The 19,251-nt window shown below is 41.6% G+C and overlaps 1 protein-coding gene across 1 annotated transcript in view; it reads left to right on the top strand.

The window, feature by feature from the left end:
- The first annotated feature begins 1,177 nt into the window (after positions 1-1,177).
- The window catches only part of GPC5 (glypican 5), a 777,907-nt gene continuing 759,833 nt past the window's right edge, over positions 1,178-19,251 (top strand). The window contains exon 1 of the mRNA XM_075491967.1: positions 1,178-1,343. Within this exon, the coding sequence (XP_075348082.1) occupies positions 1,178-1,343 (166 nt within the window). The remainder of the gene's footprint in view (positions 1,344-19,251) is intronic.

Here is a 19,251-nt window from a genome sequence, read left to right as displayed (position 1 = left end):
GCAGAACAAATTCTATTAAAGGACGTTTCATATAATATATGTTGGAACTTGCTGACAGAAGGAAGTTGCCAAGTCCAGGAGTATGGATGATTCAAAAAAGGGAAGTACTAGTCCTCTCTGCTTCCTACGAACTAAGTTGTCACTCAGCAGACTGGATAATGTTAATGTGATGCTATTCTTTTATTGCTTTGCTCAGCAGAGAAATGGTTGATCTCTAGTGCAAGTTTTAATAACTTACCTGTCAACTTGTTACCCGTATTCAAATGGATGCATAGATAATTCACACTTAGAACTCTTCTTGCTGTCTTCTGTTGAAATAGCTGCCACAGATAAAAGATTTATTTTTAAGTGAAAGCTGGGATAGACTAATGCTGTACAGTGCTGAATGACCACGAGCAGCTTCTAAATAGACTAAGAAAATTTCCAGCTATAAGGGGTAAGGTGTGCCGTTTAAATTTGCGCATGGAGGGGATTCTTAACTCTGGCATCAAGGAAGCTATTTAAAAGATAACCTGATGAGTCCCAGCTGCTTCCTTGGCTGCTCTGACAGATACTATTGGACTTTGGCTTGTAGACACGAGAGGCTTTTGTAAACTGGTCCTTTGTCACTTTTGCCTAAGAAAACTGGAATTTTTGAAGACCTCTTGAAGATAGCTGAATTCTTGGGGACTTGTCAGATAAAGCAGAAGGTCGGCATTTGAAGCCAAAACTGAATCGGGTATGTTACTGCCTGTTTGTAAGCCTACTGCGAATAGTTCCCAAAAGCACTACAAATTAGTTTAAGTCTCTCTCTTTTGATGCTTTTTGGGGGTTGTTGCTTACATACCAATGCATCGCTTCCTTTCCCCGTAGGTCTCTCCTCCCCCCTTCCCCTCCCCAAACGGGCCGTGCCCACCTCCAAGCCCCGGCGGGGCGGCGTGAAGGCACCGCGACACCGGCGGTGGGCAGCGCCCGCCCGCTGCCGCCCCCGGCGCCGAGGGGGCCCTCCTCGTGCGAGGGGGGCAGCGGGCGGGGAGCCGGCGGGGGCCGGGCCGGGCCGGGCCGGGGGAGGGTCCCGGCGGGGGCGGCGGGCGGCGCTGGCGGCCTCCCCCCGCGGCGACGGACGCGGGCCCGGCGGCGGCGGCTCGGGGGCGCCTCGGCCGCGCTCCCTGCGGCGGCTGGCGGCGGCCGGCGGGCCATGGGGGGGAAGAGCCTCAGCCTCGGCGTCCTCAGCCTCGGCGTCCTGCTCCTGGCCGCCGCCTCGGGGGGCGCGGAGCCGCCGCCGAGCTGCGAGGGCGTCCGGAAAGTTTTCCAGCTGCGGCAGCTCGGCCCCCTCAGGGGCATCCCGGAGTCCCCGCGGGCAGGTAAGGGAAAACTTGCGGGGAGCAGAAGGCGCAAGGAGCGGCGGGCGCCGGGGGCTGCCTGCGGCGGCCGCTCGGCTCGGCCGGGACTGCCCTGCCTGGGTGCGGGGACGGCGGGTTTGAATTTGGTGCCGCTGGCGGTGATTAGTGGGTGGTGCCGGCGGCCGTGGGTCTCGCCGGTGCTCGCTGGCTCCAGCTGCGGCTCCGCTGGGCACCTCGTGTCAGCCCCTGCCCGCGTCCTTGCGGCCGGGGAGCGTGCGGGCGGACCTGGCTCCGTGGCTGTGTCGGGGCTCGATGGCGTCGTTCTCCTGGTGGGGGGATGCCTGGCCCCTTACTCAAGAGAGAAAATGCTCCTCTCGGGGTGTGGGCTCTGCAAAAACTGGAGGACACCTGCCTAAGATCCCCTTGCGCCCACTTCCATGCCGTATCGCGTGCGGCGAAGAGGAGAGCGAGCGAGCGAGCCAGTTTAAGCCGGGGGGTCACCCTGCTTTCAGCCGTCCGTGGGCAGGCACAGATCCATCGGTGCCAGTGCAAACCCTGAAGGCAGGGGAGAGCCACCGAACTGCTGCTTGGACTGGTGGAGTTACTGTTCTGTGAAATGAGAATGATTTACACCACTGCAAGTGGTGGGTCTGCACATTTTCTCTACTGGATATCTGCCTATGGCTGTAACTCAGTAAAATTCCCGGGAAGGTAATGTCTTAAGTAATGGCAATTTGAGTACATCCTAGCTTTTATAGCAACAGTGAAACTTTTTTTAAGCGGATACCAAATGACGTGGCAAAGCATGTATGTAGTAAGACGTACCTTCTTAGATTTGGGGGTATTTTCCAGCCTCGTGAGAACCTCAGTTGATTTCAGTGGTGCTAATCACAAAATTAAAATGCAGGTATTTTCATGGTCCGGGATATAGGGTTGGAAGATACTTTTTTTTTTTTTACACACATATCTGTAAAGTGTGTTCATGTTTAGATGACAAGTTAACTAGTAAATGCGAGTCAATGCCTTTCTGACAGAAAATGACTTCTCAGTGCAACAAAAGCTGAATTAACATCCCCCTCACTTTAAAATATCAATAGCCTCTTCCTTTTTTTAAGATAATCTGTGTAGTTTTTATTAACTCTGCAAATTGAGATAGGCATACTATATTTATTCCTAAAGGAATCACTTCAAAATACAGCTTTTTTATGACTAATTTTAAACATAACAGATAATCCTAAACTTAACACACTTACTATTGCAGTATGCAGTTTACGAATCAAAGTACTATATTTAGGTTACCAGTACATTTGACAACATGCGTTGTCTTCTTACATTGTCCTTAGCTAAAGATTTTATTATTGTCTTCACTAAAAAAAAAAAAACCCCACTTTAACTGGAAAGCCTGATTAGATATTGTGCAAATGAAGATGTCTGGAAAGTGAAATGTGAGTCAGTGATTTAAATTTTCTATGTTGATTATTTGTGTGAATAACATCAGTATGAATGACATGGTATCAGTTTATCTATGTTCTTCTCATTCCATAGTCTAGCGTAACTATTACACCTTTTCTGCCATTCTCATTTATTTTGATACCACACATTCACTTGTGTACTGGGGATAGGGAGGAAACGTGTTGCCTCAAGAGGAAAGAACTATGGTACCTTATGTATGTTTCTTCTGCACTGCTCTCTGATTTCCTCCTTTCCCCTATATTTTTATAACACCACTCTCATTTTCTTCTTTTGACTTTTCTGTATTTCCTGTTCCTGAAGCAAAAGCCGGTTTTGAATTATAAGAGTAATAAAAGAATTCCTTTCTCTGCTGCTGCCCCTGCAAGCAGCGGTCAGCAGGAGGTGCGGTGCAGCTGCATGGTCAGCAGCGTTTCACTCTTTGAAGGAATTGCACTGCTGTGGGCAGCCTGGAAAACATGAGCCCTCAAGGAGCCAAGTATAAGTGTCAGAGTTCTTGCTCTGAGTAACTTTGATCTCAGAGGTACATGAAACAAATAATTGCGAACAGTAAAACCTATTCAGAATTGGAGATGACAAGAAAATGGGGATTAAATGAGTATTTTAGAAGGTTTAGGTGTGATTAAAGGTATTTGTAGGCTGGAAACATAATGTGAAGAGAAAAGAAGTGTCGCTTTTGCTACTGATCTTCTATATTAAGCCTTCTTTTGAGGCAAGAAGTGAAAAATATTTTAAAACCTTTTCTGATGGCACTTAGAAATGTGTTTGTGTGTATTACACACACACACACATATAAACACTTTCTGTAGGTGTCCACTTGTGAAAATAGGTGTCAAAGCTGCCTTTATAAGGCTTAATTCGGTTGCTTAAATGTAGGCATCTGGCACCATTTGAGTTTCCCTAGAGTCTGTGGAATATCCCTACGGGGCTGGCAGATGCGATGCCTCTAGGAGACTCCCGTCTTTCTGGAGCGGCAGTGGGCGGCAGGTGGGATACCTCTGGCATCTCAGATGCTCCCTGTGGGCAACTGCACTGCATGGTCGGTGCAGCCAGTGGCATCTAAGAGATGCTCAGCTATTGAATGTTAGGTGTCGACTTCAGAGCGAGCTGTGTAGGTCCTTTGCATACATTTCTTTATTATAGTGCTACCTTAGACCTAGCTTGTATAAGGACACCTTCATTTAAATGTCTTAAGCTGAACCACACCTTTTACATGGAGAAGGATCACTAGCTGAAAAAAAGTGGGAATGTTAGTTGGTGTATGGATTTATATAAGGTGGAAGGCTCCCTCTACATTCAGTAAAATTATAGGGAAGAAGTAGGCTTATGTTGGCCTTGTTTTCATTGCATATATTAAAATAAAAGACTGTAGCATTCACAATTGTATTTTTTCCTCTTCTTAGTGGTAATAAAAACTAAGCAGCTTTATATCAGTAAATCATGCAAATTGTAATTCTTTTTCATTTGGGGACTGCCATGTGTCTGTATTTTGAATATATGTTGGCTCAAAAAACTATGCATTATTTGATAGAATTAGTTTTGCAGCAATTGTATGTAGTTCATGTATCTTTAAAGGAGCAAAAGTGTCTCTGTCATCATATGCAAAAATGCCAGATATATGTGCGAAGGTGATCTTGAGGGATATGGGAACCACAAATTTGAGTTTGTGTTGTCATTCACATAACACAGAATATCATGGTGTTGAAATTGGCAACTAATATTAAAGATAAATGAATATCTTCAACAGAACCAAGGTTTTTATTGCTACCCCCCAGCAATGAAGAAACTTGACTAACTGTGCTCAGTCTTTTGTAGCAGTGATTTGTGAACTGTAGTACAGACTTATGCTCAGCCCCATCACATGCTATATTGAAACATTTATTGCTTTCATACTGATTTTAAATGTTAGTTGCAAAAATACTTTGTTTTTTCCTGTCTGGTTGTGTGCGACAAGTGCAGTGTTGTTGGGACTATACAGAAAAACCTTGGTAGTTAAAAATCCTTAAAGACCCTGTTCATTGTATGCAGAATCAAACAATATGCAAAGCTTGAATTAAATATAAAAAGGCCTCAAAGGTTTGGGGTTTTTTATTTGAATTTTGTGTATATACATGACTTGGATTATTTAAGAAAGTAATTGTTGTCTGCAAAATACTTTTTTTTACATATTTTTATTTCCTGTGCTCAATTTCTGATATTGTAACCTGAACAACTTTCTTGAAGAATTCCATTCTTTTACCCCATATATGCTAGTAAAGCTAGAGCTTTTAGCTGATTTTAGTTGCTCATTTTTCAGACAGATTAAATGGGAGCTCTCAACTCTCCTCCTTCTCTTTGTTGCAAATAAGGTTTCTTTGATTTCCTTCTGTCAGAATCCGTAGAACAGCAGAACAGGATGGATGGTAAACCAGTCATCCTTGCCTTCTTGACAAAGGGCTTCCAGTAGGTATGTCAGTGAACAAACTGTCAGGCTTCTGTTTGCACCAAAACGCTGAATTCCATGGCTTATTGAAAAATGTTACGTTTGCTGGATCTGTAGAATCAAACAATTCCTGATGATGTGGAAAAAAGTAAAAAAGTGCTGGAGATATTTTTCCAAGTTTTCAGCAGTTTTTTTTGGTTGTTGAGGTTTTTTTTTGGTTGGTTGGTTGGTTGGGTTTTTTAAGGAAACAATCTAGGCTTCTTTTCAGCAACCTTTGGGAGGTCATGCATGCAGTTGTGAGAACAAGAAGCATAATAAAGAGTGAAGACTGTGATTAGTATAAATTTTATTGCAAAGGCTTTTTGGTAGAGAATTGTTATCCTTATGAAATAGAATATATGAGAGAAGCTATGCTTGAAGGATGAGATAATCTCAGAAAAAGTTGGTGTGTAATACTCTTGTTAATTCAAGTTAAAAATATTCTTGCTAATTCAGCTTAGAGTAACAATAAAAGTCAGTTTAAAATCCAGATCAGATTACTTTGATACAACTCCAAGATCATATTTGAATTTTAATTTGGCTTTCTAGTAGGATTTACATTCAGGTAATTTGGATTTTGGTTCTATCTGAAGTCAAATCAAGAAATTTTTTTCTTTTTGGTGTGTGCAGGCAGGGGCACTTCTAGTTACGCTATTGGTCTAACTGCCATTCAGATCTCCGGAAAGGATTTAGGCTGAGATGGGAAGTGAGTTGCTCTGTCGTATCAGTTATTGATGTTCATTATATCATGTCTGGTTTTGTAAAGACTGTTGCCTACAACATAATTTTTTAGGTGTGTGAACATACGCTGTTGGTTCCTGAATGCAAGTAGTATTTCAGCTCTGGATCCACAAAATGATCACTGTGAAATAATTCTTACAACGTTTTGAGATTAAAACCAATAAAAAAATGGGCTAAACTGTGTAGCAGCTTCCCCTTCTCTATCTCCCATACTTCAGCTTCTCTAGGAAGCCAGCAGTGCTCAGTAGCCTTAGGACTTGACCTGGCTGGGAGGACCTGAAAGGTGGCGTCCATACTGCTAAACAGAGGATGGGGGACCAGCTCCTGGTTCTTGTGCTGAGTGGAACAGACTGGCTCATGTCTACGTTGCTTAAGGCTGGTATCCTGTAGAAAGGGCTGATTGTCCTCACTAGATGCGGTTTGCCCTTGAGTCTTCTCTAGATCCAGTATGATGCTCTTGTAATGCCAAGGCACTGTGGATTTTTAGGGTTCCCTTCCACTGCAATTCAAGCAGTCTTAAAAACAGGAAGGCTTTTCGCAGGCAGCAAGTGTAGTGTAACGTGAATGCACGTTTTGTGCCGTGAGGGTATATGGAGGGATGCCTATACTGTGCTAGGGTGCCTGCTAGTAGGAGGATGATCTTAGAGGACATTAGGAGGGAGCCAAACCTGTAGTACAGTGTTGCCTACAGTGTCCTCTGAAAGCAGTATGTAGAATGCACCATCTCTAGAAGCGCAGCTGGTTACTGCATTGAGGGAAATCCTGGCGCCGTCTGAACAGAGCCACAGAAAGAGGTGAGGTGATAGTTCAACAGTGTGGGCAGTCAGGGCCAGGTGGTCGAGGCTGATCCCTACCTCTTTTATTTAGCAATGCTGAAGTACTTTACAGCAATCATAATGATGGCGATTAATGCTAAGTCTGGAGTGGTGCTTGTAACAAAAATGAGTTAACAGATATTAAAGGGCGAGCATGAGAAGGACTTATGTCTGATACAGGTTACAAATCCATTTTGCAATAAACCACAGGTTTGAACAACTGCTTCCAGGCCCTATGGCATTTCAGTGCTGGCCTTTAAAAGACTGTTTATCATGACAATCCTAGGTCTGTTTTGGGATTTTTCAGACTCTGGGTTTGATCTCATGGAATTATTTGTCTGACTAGTCAGGCAGAAATTTACCACACATCTAGTATTTTCTCTTCCTGGCAATTAACGTCCTCATCTTGTCAGCACTTGTTTATCTCAAGGTACTGCAAATACGGATTTGTGCGGCTGAGACCATGAATGAAAGTTTGAAATCAGTTCCAGATCTTCTGGAAATAGGTAAACCTGTATCTCAGGTTAATTACATTTTATTCTTGCTGAACTGTCTTTTCTACCCCCATCTAGATTGTTTTCAGCTGTAAAACCTTTCCTATACTATAACTGTTTATGTTAATATACATTTATTACAGGCTAAGTTATTTCACTTCTTGCTGTCTCGTGATCTTGTCTAAAAATAGATTGCAGAATTTGGTACTGAAAAGAGCCAATATTCCTTACTGGAGCAGAAAACGTTTTCTCCCTGTATTTCAAAATAATTAGTTATCGACAAAACAGTTCTTGTGGAAGACAGGAAGATTTTTAGATGTGAAAACACAGAAAATATGTGTGTGGTTTTTTAACATTGGTTGTACTGAAATGGAACAACCTGTTTCACTTGCTGGTTTACATAACCTCTTCTGAAACATTATCCGTAAGCTATTCCTTGTTCTGTAGCTCTATAAAGAAACATCTACAAAGCCACTCTGTGGATTTTGAGCAACCAGTCCATTTTTAGTCAGTTGGGTTCTTTTGCATGTTGTATTTGGTTATTTTTTCCTGACCATTGAAAGCAGCTGTGTTTAATGAGCTGGAACAGAAGTAGGTCAATAAAATGTACTTTATATGTATGTGATTAGCAGTCTTAAAGTATAAAACAAAGTTCCTGTAGGGTTGGGAATGATATCCATGTTAAAAAGATGCTGCTTTAAAAAATATTTACTATAAAATCAAGGGAATAAAAGAATATTGAAGAGTCAGCTGAAACTATAAACAAATATTCATTATTATTTTAGAGTTTTGCTAAAAGTCTAAATGTCTTATTGAAGCTATTCTAAAGCCCATAATAAGCCTAGATAAAATTTCATATTAGCTCCTGCTTTACAAGAGGCAAAACGCAGAAGGTTTGAAAGCTAAGTAGTGCCTAACATTTGTTTAAAATATTAAGCACAGTTTGGGTAATAAAGCTAATCTTAGGTTATTTAATTTTAATACTGAACAAGTATTATGCATGTCTGTGCCTATATACATATGGAACTGCATGTGAGCAGATGCTGTGTATATTATTTGTTAATAACTAAAATGTAGTACTTGAAAGGTCGTACATATTGGAAAAGTGACACAAAGGTTTTGTGCAAGATCTGTTTTTCTGAACCTCATAGGAAAAAGGAGATCATTGTTTCTAAGAAATAAAGCTACTGTTTACTTCTGAAAGAGACACATATCAAGTCAGTAGGAGAATGAGGAATAGCACTCACAAATTCTAATTTTTGCTTGGTTTGACAGCTCAGCTACACACTTCTGATCATGAAATTACGGTTTATTAGACAACAATGCCATTGACTAAAATGATGCTATATGCAACACAATGTTATTTGCGTTTGAGGCAACTTGATAATAACACTTTGCCAAGTTTTCTCTCTTAAATCTTCAGTTCCAAGCAGAGAGAGGACATTTATATGTAGTTACTATCTGCTAAGGTTTGGAGGGTAAGGTAGGTCATCTTATATACACTCTAGTGAGGTGTTTGTTTACTGATTTTAAATACTTCATAAAACTAAACAAAACCCTCCCCAAACTCAACACAGCTATATTCATCATTGGGAATAGTTGTAAGTCTCCTTCTGGCTTTTGGGCCCATGTACAAGCTGTGTTGAAGTTTGAAGATTGAGCAATTGTATTAGAGAGACTTGTTTAATGCACAAAATTGTATAATGCCTTTCTAGTAAGTCACTTATCAGAAAACTGTAAGACTATAGTGATGTACGAGAAGCAAAATATATCTAGTTGGGAGTTTTCCTTTTTTAGCCTTTTCAGAGTTATTTTTGTTTCTTAAATTATTTGGTATCTAGGCTGTGTAATAAGTTTATTGAAGAGCTTAGTACTCATCCACTGTAGTATTGTCTGGAGTAGCGTGAATTGTAAAGATTATGTCATGTGGTAGAAGGCAAACTTTCAAAACCTCATTTCCAAACCTAGAAATAATTCTGGACATGCAGAAGTCTAACAATGAATTATCAGACCTGCTACACAGGTAACAAAGTAAGACCAACTGGCCTGCAATTCCCTCAGTTACATTCTTGCTCTTTTGAAGATAGGTGCAATGTTTACTTTTTCTCAATCATTGGGGGCTTGCACTGGGTCAACAGCCTTTCAAAAATAATAGGTAGTGGTCTTGCAATGACTTCAAACAGCTCTGTCAGCACCTTTGGATACATCTCACCAGGTGCCATGAGCTTGTATGGGCCAAGATTTCACAAGAGATCCCACACTCAATCCTCTTCCACTGCTGCTGGTTCTGCTCCTACTTAACCCTTGTCTTGAGGCACAGACATCTGGGCTTGTTGGTGAATACTGAGGCAAGGAAGGGAGTGAGTACCTCAGCCTTATCTGCATCCATGGGCGCTAAATCACCCACCCCTTTCTGTAGCAGGCACACTGTTGCTGGTTTGTTCTTCTGTTGTTCACATAGTGGTACAAGCTCTTGCCCTTGATATCTCTTGCCATTTTCAACTTCAGTTGAGCTTTGGCTTTCCTAACCTCATTCCTCCACACCTGGGCAATGTTTCTATATTGTCCCTTACAACCTGCCCGTGTCCACACCTCCCATTTACATCCTTTTTGCAGTGAAGCTTAGTAATGAGTTCCCTGTTTACCCAAGCCTGTCCCTTGATAAGTCTACCCACTGGAGTGTGAGGATAGACTGGCTGCTTGGACAAAGGATGGTCCTTAAAGACCTGCCAACTCTTCTGAACAACCTCACCCTTCAGTGCTGGATCCCAGAGGGATTTGCCAGTTCCCTGAATAAGCAGGTCTGTACTCACTTGAAGTCCAGGGTCTGTACTCTGGTACTCTCCTTCCTTGCACCTCTTGGGATCTTGATCTGCACTATTTCATGGGCACTACAGCCAAGGCTGCTATTGATTACCTTCCCCATGACTAGGTCCTCCTTCTCTGGTAGTATCAATCCAGAAGAGTGCCATACCTGGTTGACCCATCTAGCTTCTGTGATAAGAACGTGTCCCCGGTCCCCTCCAGAAATCTCCAGGTTTGCTTGCATCCCTCTGTGTTCTACTTCCAGCAATTATTCTGAGGTTCAAAGTCTCTCATAAGAACCAGGATCTTGCTTTGAAGAAGACTCAATCCACTTCCTTACCCTGACTTTGCATTGTATCAACTTCATACCACAATGTCATCCTCACTGGGCTCTTCTTCGGTCCTGGGTCGCCACATGCCATCAACCAGCCTGTCTGCTCCATACCTTCAACCTGTTCCTCTACATGATGAGCAACCTCCCTTCTTCCCTGCTCGTCTTTCCTGACAAGCCTGTATCTGTCCATTGCTGCACAGTGGTCACTCAAGCTGTTTCATCATGTCTCAGTTACTCCAACTGTGTCTGGTTCTTTTGGGCATGTGCAGAGGTCCAGCTTTGCCTGTTTGTTTCCCAGTGTTATAGGAACTGCCAAATCCAGCAGATGCTGCTCCTGGAAATTCCTCCTGGCTGCTGAGGCCCCTCTGGGTGCACTCTGAGAGTTCAGTAGTGAAAAAACACTCTCCCTTTCCAAATCACAAGCACACTCACATTCATAGATCCCTTGAATTGTCAGCATTGCGGCCTCCCAGGCTAATATCTATGACTGACTCCCCTTAACTGCTATGCCAATCTCCTCCTGCTCTCCTCTCCATCGAGTTAGTCCAGCTTGATGTTTGCTAGCAAACACATGTATGCACTTGCACATTTGTCTCACAAGCTCCTCCACAGCTGCAGATCCCTTGAATATTAGTGTGGGCTCTCCCTCTGCCCAATGCCCATGCCTGGACTCTGGGCCTCCTTACCCACCACTGGCTCAGACACTGAGTCTTTGCAGATGTGGGCCTCCTCCTACACAATAGCTATTCCATTTTGAAATTTGCTAGTGAATTACACATAAACACACACAGGATTAAATTCACCAGGGAAATATAAACACATCGAGGTCTTTGCTGTTGCTGGCATTTAGACCTCTTACACCTAAGCATGCACATAGTCCCTGGTCTCTCCAGTTGCTGGTATGCAGATCTTGCAGCACTCACGAATAGGACAGAGAGTGAAATTACACATAAAAGTTAGTTAAGAGAAAAGGGTTTATTAAGAAGATAGGATAGACCATGGTGCTCAAGTGCAGTGCTCAGTGAAGCAAGTGTACTAACTGGCCTTGCTTACACATAACCAACCCCTTTTATCCTCCCTTCCCCTCTATTTCTGCATGCTTGTTTCTCCTCTCATCCCACCTTTTCCCCACCTTTGGCTCTTACCCTAGACGTCCCATAAGAAGTTTTGTACAGTCCCACAAGCCCCTTATGATATTGCATAATAAGTTTCCCACAGTCCCAAGTATCCAACAATACTCAGGTCAGTCTTGTTTCCCCTTCCTCATTAGTTACAATGTTCAGGCTGACCCTGTCTTAAAGGCTTCGGGTTCCTTTGTAGCCCATCAGTCAGTAGCTGACAAGTTCTGGTCTTTGTCACTGTCCCTGTTATCACCTGCTTTTTAGTGTTTGTGTGCCTGTGTTTGTCATTTTTCTTGTTGCTTGCCATTTATTTTATACTGAATAGTCCGTAACCAGGCAACTTAATGGGCCAGATACCATTACATTCGATGTAGCTTCACAGGTGGGCTGTGTGCATTTGTGTACCTGCGCTGGAGGTGGCCCCCTTTCAACCTGCTTTATCCTGCCTGAGCGCCCTCTCGCACCCCTCTCTGGGTCACGTGCACTGACCACCGCTGACCTCCCTTCCCATGCTGACTTGCAAACTGTTATCCACATCCCCCTGACACGCTTATTTCAAAGCCCTCCTTGCCAGGTTGGCCAGCCTCTTGGCAAAGTTGCTCTTACTCCACGGTGTCAAACAGATCCCGTCTTTCACTAACAATCCTTCCTTAAAGAGGGACCCGCGGTCATAAAAGCCGAAGTGCTGAGTGATATACTTAAAGGGAAAAACTGCTCAGTGCAAGTAGTCTAAGACAAATCAGGGTGAAAGTGGTTTACTGGTTTGTTAAAGACCCCTGACAATCAGTTAACTATACATTCCGAATCAATTTCAGTAATACAAGAGATAAACACAGTACTAGACACAAAATGTTAATAAACACCTGAAAATTTCTAAGCACCTTTCTTTAACTAATTCCAAAACTTTCTAGTCCCCTCTCCCCACCATGGTTATAAGCACCCCCCACACCAGCGGTGCAGGCTCCTCTGGGTGCACACCTCTCCTGCGGAGAGATGGACACCTCAGCTTTGTGTGCACCCTGCTGCTCCCAGCACCCCACTGGTGCACCCCCCAGCGAGGAGGTGTCCCTGCACCCCAAGGTGGGGTCCCTGCGTGCTGCCTCTGCTCTGCCAGCCCGCTGCTGGGTGCAGGCTGCTGCCGGCCCCCCGGGGAGCCTGTGCTGCCCGGCCTGGGCAGGGCTCAGGGTGCCCTGCGGACGCTGCTGGCAGGGACAGACCCCCTGTGACTGCAGCTGCTTCCTCTCCGCCGTCTCTCCTTGCTGTCACAAATGTTTGTGCTTCTTGCCAAGGTCATTCCTTTGTTTCAAAAACCTTGTCATTCCCCAGTTAATGTTTGATTCAGCTAATGGTCATCTTCCTCTTCAGCATGATGAGTTTTGGGCAAGTGACTCTCTCGGGCAGTTCTGCGGTTTTGGTGCACCTTCCTGGTATGAACAACTGCTGTTGTCGCGGATGACGGAACAGCTGAGGGGGGAGGGCACCTCTGGAGATCCTTTAGGGGAGCCCCCTGCTCAAAGCAGGGTCAGCTACAGCAGGTTGCCCAGGACTGTGTCCAGTCTCTGAGGACAGAGACTCCGTGACCTCTCAGGGCAACCTGTTCTGGCGTTTGACCATCCTCACGGTGAATTTTTTTTTTTCCTCAGATGGCTGCTTTGCCAATGGTGGTGAATGGTTTATTGCATATTTAAATTAATAAATAGGTTACATGAAAAAGAATAAATGAAATTAGTTTTAAATAATCATGAAAAGCATTAACTTAAATTAGGACATGTCACATAATGCCTAAATTGTGCTTTACTTGTTCTCTTTTAGGTGAAATCTGAGAAAAATCATAGTTTCAAGAAATCTGTGCCTTTTAATTAAAAGAAAAAACCTCTAAAAGTTTACTAACTTATCTGATTCAGCCCTGTAAAATGTGAATGCTTTGGTGTTACTAATAAAACAAATTGGTGTATGTTACAACTGAGGGCAGCAAAAGGAAAACATGGCATTCTTTTTTTCCTGTTTTTGTTCTGCACTAGGAATAGAATTAAGTTAAATGTAATGACCTTGCTGTGATAAATGTGTTCTCAAATGAAGGTCAAAAAGAATAAAAATTAGTTCTGATCAGGAAGTATAGAGCCTGAAGCCAATCAGGAGGATATATGGTTTAACATTTTACATTTTCAGGGAAGAAGCATGTTATCTCTGTGTGTATTTAATGTCACTGACTTTAATCAATGCTAGAAGCTAAACAACTATAGCACTTTCCCCTTTTTAACCTCAGTGAGTTAATCTTCACTACAGTAACAACTAAACCAAAGTGTATACTAGTCCTGAAATTACACAAAGAGAGATAGGGAAATAGAGAGGCTGTATGAAAATTGCATGGCAGGACCCTGTAGTTGTGTTCATCCACTGGCTGGTGTCTGCCCCAGCTCCCTCGTACCCTGTGTGGGTAAATCTTCCTACCCCTGTGCTGGAGGGGGAAGTCAAGTGCCTGGAGCTCAGTATGGAGCTGAAGCATGGCCAGCACGCATGCGAGGACTCCGTACCTGGGGAGGGCTGCTGCATCCCACAGTTAAGATGTGCCCAGGGCCAGGCAGAGCCCAGACAAATAACTGCCTAACAGAATTTGTACTTCCTGAAGAAATCACAAATGAAATTCTCATGAGATCCCACCACTGTGGTGCTGACAAGGTTAAAACTCAGGAGCCTCTTTTCTCTACTGGTGTGCTCTGATTACTGTGCGTTGCCCTTCTGCACACAACTCAAAGCAGAAAAAAAAGCAGTGGGAACATCACAAGTTATGAATTATCAGCTTCAAGTGAGCACTCTGCATACTTTGAAGGGTTGCTTCATTAGTTGGGTTTTTGTTGTGTTGTCTTTCTTGCCTTGTGGCTGCTGCTCTCCTTTTCCGTAAGGGACAGCAAACGAAAAATTTTACTCTGGCTCTGCAGTAATAGTTGAAGCAATTTAGCTAACTGCCAGTCTCATACAGCTGATTTCTGCCACACCCACACATACACCCACATAAAAAGCACAGAAGAAAAAAAAAGCGGAGGATGTCTACAGATGTCATGAACAAAAAAAAAGGGCATTGTCTGTGCTCCATTTGGATCAAACTTACTCCAGCCACTTACAAACCTCACTTCTTCATTTAACAAACCAATGGCATATGTCATAGAGAAAAGCAGAATAGTTGTTTGTAATACTTTGAATACCATGGAAACACTTCTGTGATGCTCCAAAAAAGATATACTTGATATTTCAGACTAGTATTTAAGATCATAGACCTAGTTCAAAACTATAGTCAATAGACCATAATCGATTTCTGCCCCTAGAGGACAGCTAGAAAATCTAAATTCTTGTTGATGACATTAATGCAAAAGTGTCTAATTTTAATTTTTTTAAATTATCCTTCTGATTCTTAATGCTTTTCACTTCAACTATATTAAAATAGCTAACATAGCCATGAAAAACAGACTTAAGTGTATTCATTATGTTCCACCTGCAAATGAACAGTCGAACCTTCAAAGTTTTTCTGCTTTTAAGAATTTCTATGCTTTATTAATTTATTAATTCTGTTTGTGGCCTTGAAAATGTATTCCATATTGATATGCTAACTTTTTTGTCTAAGTTTGTCTCTGGAAAATGTGTATATTGGATACTCCATCGCTGCAGAGAAGCAAGTTGTGAAAAGTGTAGCAGAGTGCATGAGTCTTCAGTGTCACACTGCATAGTTCTGTTTTCTTCATAGTCATGTTTTCAGCTTGTGAAGAAGAACACAAGAAAGTTCTAATGCAGAAAATGCTTAGTAAAATTAATCTAGATTAATTTATCCTCCTCTTTGTCATTTAATTCCAGTTCAAACTACTGCTGTGTTTCTTATTCTGACAGATTTGTTGGGCTTTTATAATCATACTTAAAATTTTCTGAGGTTAAGAAGAAAATGAGGATAGTTAGGCATATTAAACTTAAAAACTATGAAATCAGGAAATATGAAAATTACTGAGAATTGTGCTAGAAAATAAATACTTGTATTTTATATAAATATATAATTATATTAAATATTTGTGAAAGAGAGGTACATGGGATGAGTGGATTTGCTTTGTGAAATTGTAAGGCTGCTTTGTGAAATTAGAAGCGAGAGGAGCATGTTGAGAATGATTGCTTCCAGCGTCTGGTAGAATAAAAGTGTTTGGAAGCCAAAGCCATCATGAGGAGTCTCAGCACTAATGGTAAACGGAAGGAGCACATTGCAGGAAGAGCGGAGAGACCTTTTTTAGAATGATGTAGCAGCAGTGGGTTATCTTCTGGATATCTAGAAATTAAATAATTTGTTTAGTGTTTTTGTCCCCATAAAACTGATGCATCTTTGAGGGAAAGCCAAGCTCAGGGTTGTTCTGAGTTAGCTTCTATGTCAGTCTCTTGAGTAGGTGCTGAGCATGTTTCTTGATAAAGACGAGCTTTGGGCAAGGTCAGGCATGAATTTAACAAGTATCAACTAGTAAAATTTCTAATAGCCCTAGAGGTTTCAGCAACATAGGAGTTCTTAATTTAATCCAGATTTTAGTCTGATTAGATGAATTGATGAAATGATGAATTTGTGCCTAACTGTTCAGGTTCTATTTCTTGAGGCCATCTTATAGGACAAAAATATTCTCTTAATAGGATATGTCCATTGTAGAGTCCCAATTCAGCTGTATTTAAATTAATGGATATATTAGTTACCAAATGTAAGTTTGAGAAGCAGTGTTAATAATGATGTACCAGACACCTCGAAATTCATGCATCTGGGTTAAAAAATCTCTCTGTCTTAGATTTGTAGTATCACAAGTGACCTCTGTCCCCCCTGCACTCCTTCTTCATAAGCCATGCTGGCTAGAAACTTCTTGATGAAGTTAAAAGACTTTCCTGGAACAGCAGAATTGGAGTTTTAAGAAAAAACAAGTACTGCGAAGAATTGTAAAATTGCTTGGTTTGTCAACGTGAGACCGATAGACAAACACTGATAGATCAGGTTATATGACTAACTCTTTCTTTTTGAGCTCTCTGCTGAATTGTTTGAAAGTTAGTAAAGATAAATCATATGCACAAATAATTAAAAAGAATTAAATAGATAATCTATTTTTAAATAAGCAAACAATAAAACCTTTCCTTTTCAGAAAAGAAGCTAAAGAACATGTATAGGTAAAGAAAGAATATAGTCAGTCTGAAATTGGTATGGCATTGAAATGTGTCCAAACAACTTAATAACATGGTTCCTCTCTTTTACAGTGTCTGTTACATGACTAGGTAGCTGCCTGCCTTTTTTCAACAGTAGTGAGTTGTTTTTTGTCACAAGCAGAAGATAATATTCAGTAACCAAAAAGGAAAAAAGGCTGTTGTAATGCAATGCTGTGAATATTGCTATCAGTATAAACATTTTTTCTCTTGATGTTTGTCAGGTGTATTGCTGCTGGCATACTACAGACTATACCTTGGCTTGTCTCGTACTGTGATATTCTTTGTGTGATAAACTCTTTGAGAATTAAAAAAAAATAAAATGGGAGAGAGAGAACTGCGTGTCATACCTGTGGATAAACCTTTCTGGTATGATGAGTAAATATTGCTGCAGGCTTATTTCTTATTCCTTTAATTTGTTTGTAGGTGGGTGGTGTATTAGTCCAGTTTGCTGCTTGCTGTTTTAACAGTATGTTATTTTAAAATTCTCATTTGCTGTAGCTAATATTTAAATTAATTAGTATTCAGTATGACAGCAAACGTATCTAATCACAAGTAAGAGGATTTAAAAGGATTAATAGAAACTTGCAGTGTTTTATTTCCTTAAACAATGTCAACTTAGACATATTTTGCATTAGAGTTATTGCATCTGAAGTTATATGTGTTTTATATACATGAAGCATAACTCACCCGTGGAGCAGGTAGTATTAACATAGCTTTAATCCCTATGTGTATGTATATCAAATCAAATTCTTGATTTGAGTCATATACCACTGATCTGTTCTCTTGACCCATTCCCTTGAGTACCCTGCTATCTCTTTCCAGAACCAAAGTGTGCTGAAGCCATCGCCACTGCCCAGATAAAAAGATTTAACTTTTAAAGAAGTGTTGTAAGAGCTACAGCTATAGGTTGCAGAAAAACAAACTTTCATGTAGCTCAAGTTCCAGCTTTGCCTGTTTTAACTCTTAGACGTGGACGGCCTTAAGCACAAGCATCTGAAATGCTTGCTTGGGGTCCTATGACTTGGTCCATTCCCACTGGTGCTCCTTCCCCACTTTTTACGGAGTTGTAGCTGCACTGCAGCAATTGCCCTCTGCAGGGAGGCCTGTACCCAGAGCAGCTAATCTGCATTATATCGCTCTTACGTGATGTAGCAGTTTCTACGTCTGCTTTGTCTTACCCTGGGCTGCGCTTTGGACTATTGCAGGGCATGCCATTATTTTGTGATGAAAAGTGGGATGAGGGGAGAGGAGTCTTCAGTATTTCGGGGGTGGGGTCATGGTGTCTAGGACTGGGAATGTGGGAATGCTGTAGGAAGGTAGGGATGGTCAGCAGTGCAGGGGCCTCAGTTTGCAGAGCTGGTATGGATTGGGAGGTTGGAGTCAGTGGGGTCAGAGGATTGAAATGTGGCCTGGGGAAGCGTGGGGCATGCAGTAAGAGATGCAGGAGAGAGAGGGAGGCTGTATACAGATAGTTACATGGATTCTGAGGTTGTAGAGCACTGGTGAACTGCATTTTTAATACTCATAATAAAAATTATTTTAAGATGCTCATTAATGTTGCTTGGAGGCAAGCAACTTTGTTTAAGGCTGGCTCTGACACTAAGCATTTATAGCTAATAAATAGATAATTTAATAGACCACTTTAATTTTGCAGCTTTATTTTCATTCTTTAGCTGAATTGGAATGCTGGAGGATGGAATATGTAAGTTTTCACATGGCAAGAGGTTTGTAAAGGCAGCCATCCAGGAGAAATTACTTAGTTTGTAAATTGTAAAAATGTACATACTGAAGAACATGGAAATTCTGTTTTTAAATAAATGATGAGGATAAATAGCCTTCAAAACCATAAAGCTGTATGAGGAAAAAGGTATCTTGTAGCAATACTATAACACTTAAGAAATAAAATTTCTTAATACTCGCAGAAGTTCAGTGATTCATACCTGCATTAGAATTGAGTTTTAACTTCCTGTTGTGATAGTGAAGGTGTTTAGCTTCCTGGACTGTGGCTTATAGGTGTACTAATCACTGTGTGTTAAACTGCTACTGGAAACCACTTCAAAGAGATTTACAGAGATATCACTTGCCTTAGTTCATTTTCACATCCAGAGATTACGTTCTTACTCTTGCATGCTACCATGAAGGCAATCTCCGATTTGTGAATTCTGTATGGTAGTAGGATTTCTTAAAGTATCTATTACTTTTCCTTTAACACAATCATATTTACTGCTGCTTATGTATGTGAAATGGATTTATTTCAAGGCACACATTTTTACCATAGGCAGTAAACTGTTCTTGTGTGTATGGGGTCAAACTTTTGTCTTCGTAAATATGGAATTATATCAATTCCTGAGCAGCACTTCTCACTAAAATGAATTAGTTTTGCCTGAAAACTTACATCATATGACTAAAGCATGAAACAGAAAAGGTCCTTTAAAAATTAAGATAAATTCTGTAGTATTTAATACTGAAGGTTCAAATGT

This window comes from Mycteria americana, chromosome 1 (genome assembly GCF_035582795.1).
Source record: "Mycteria americana isolate JAX WOST 10 ecotype Jacksonville Zoo and Gardens chromosome 1, USCA_MyAme_1.0, whole genome shotgun sequence".
Lineage (NCBI taxonomy): Eukaryota > Metazoa > Chordata > Aves > Ciconiiformes > Ciconiidae > Mycteria > Mycteria americana.
The sequence above is the reverse complement of the archived record's forward strand: the minus strand, read 5'-3'. Positions and strand labels throughout refer to the sequence as shown.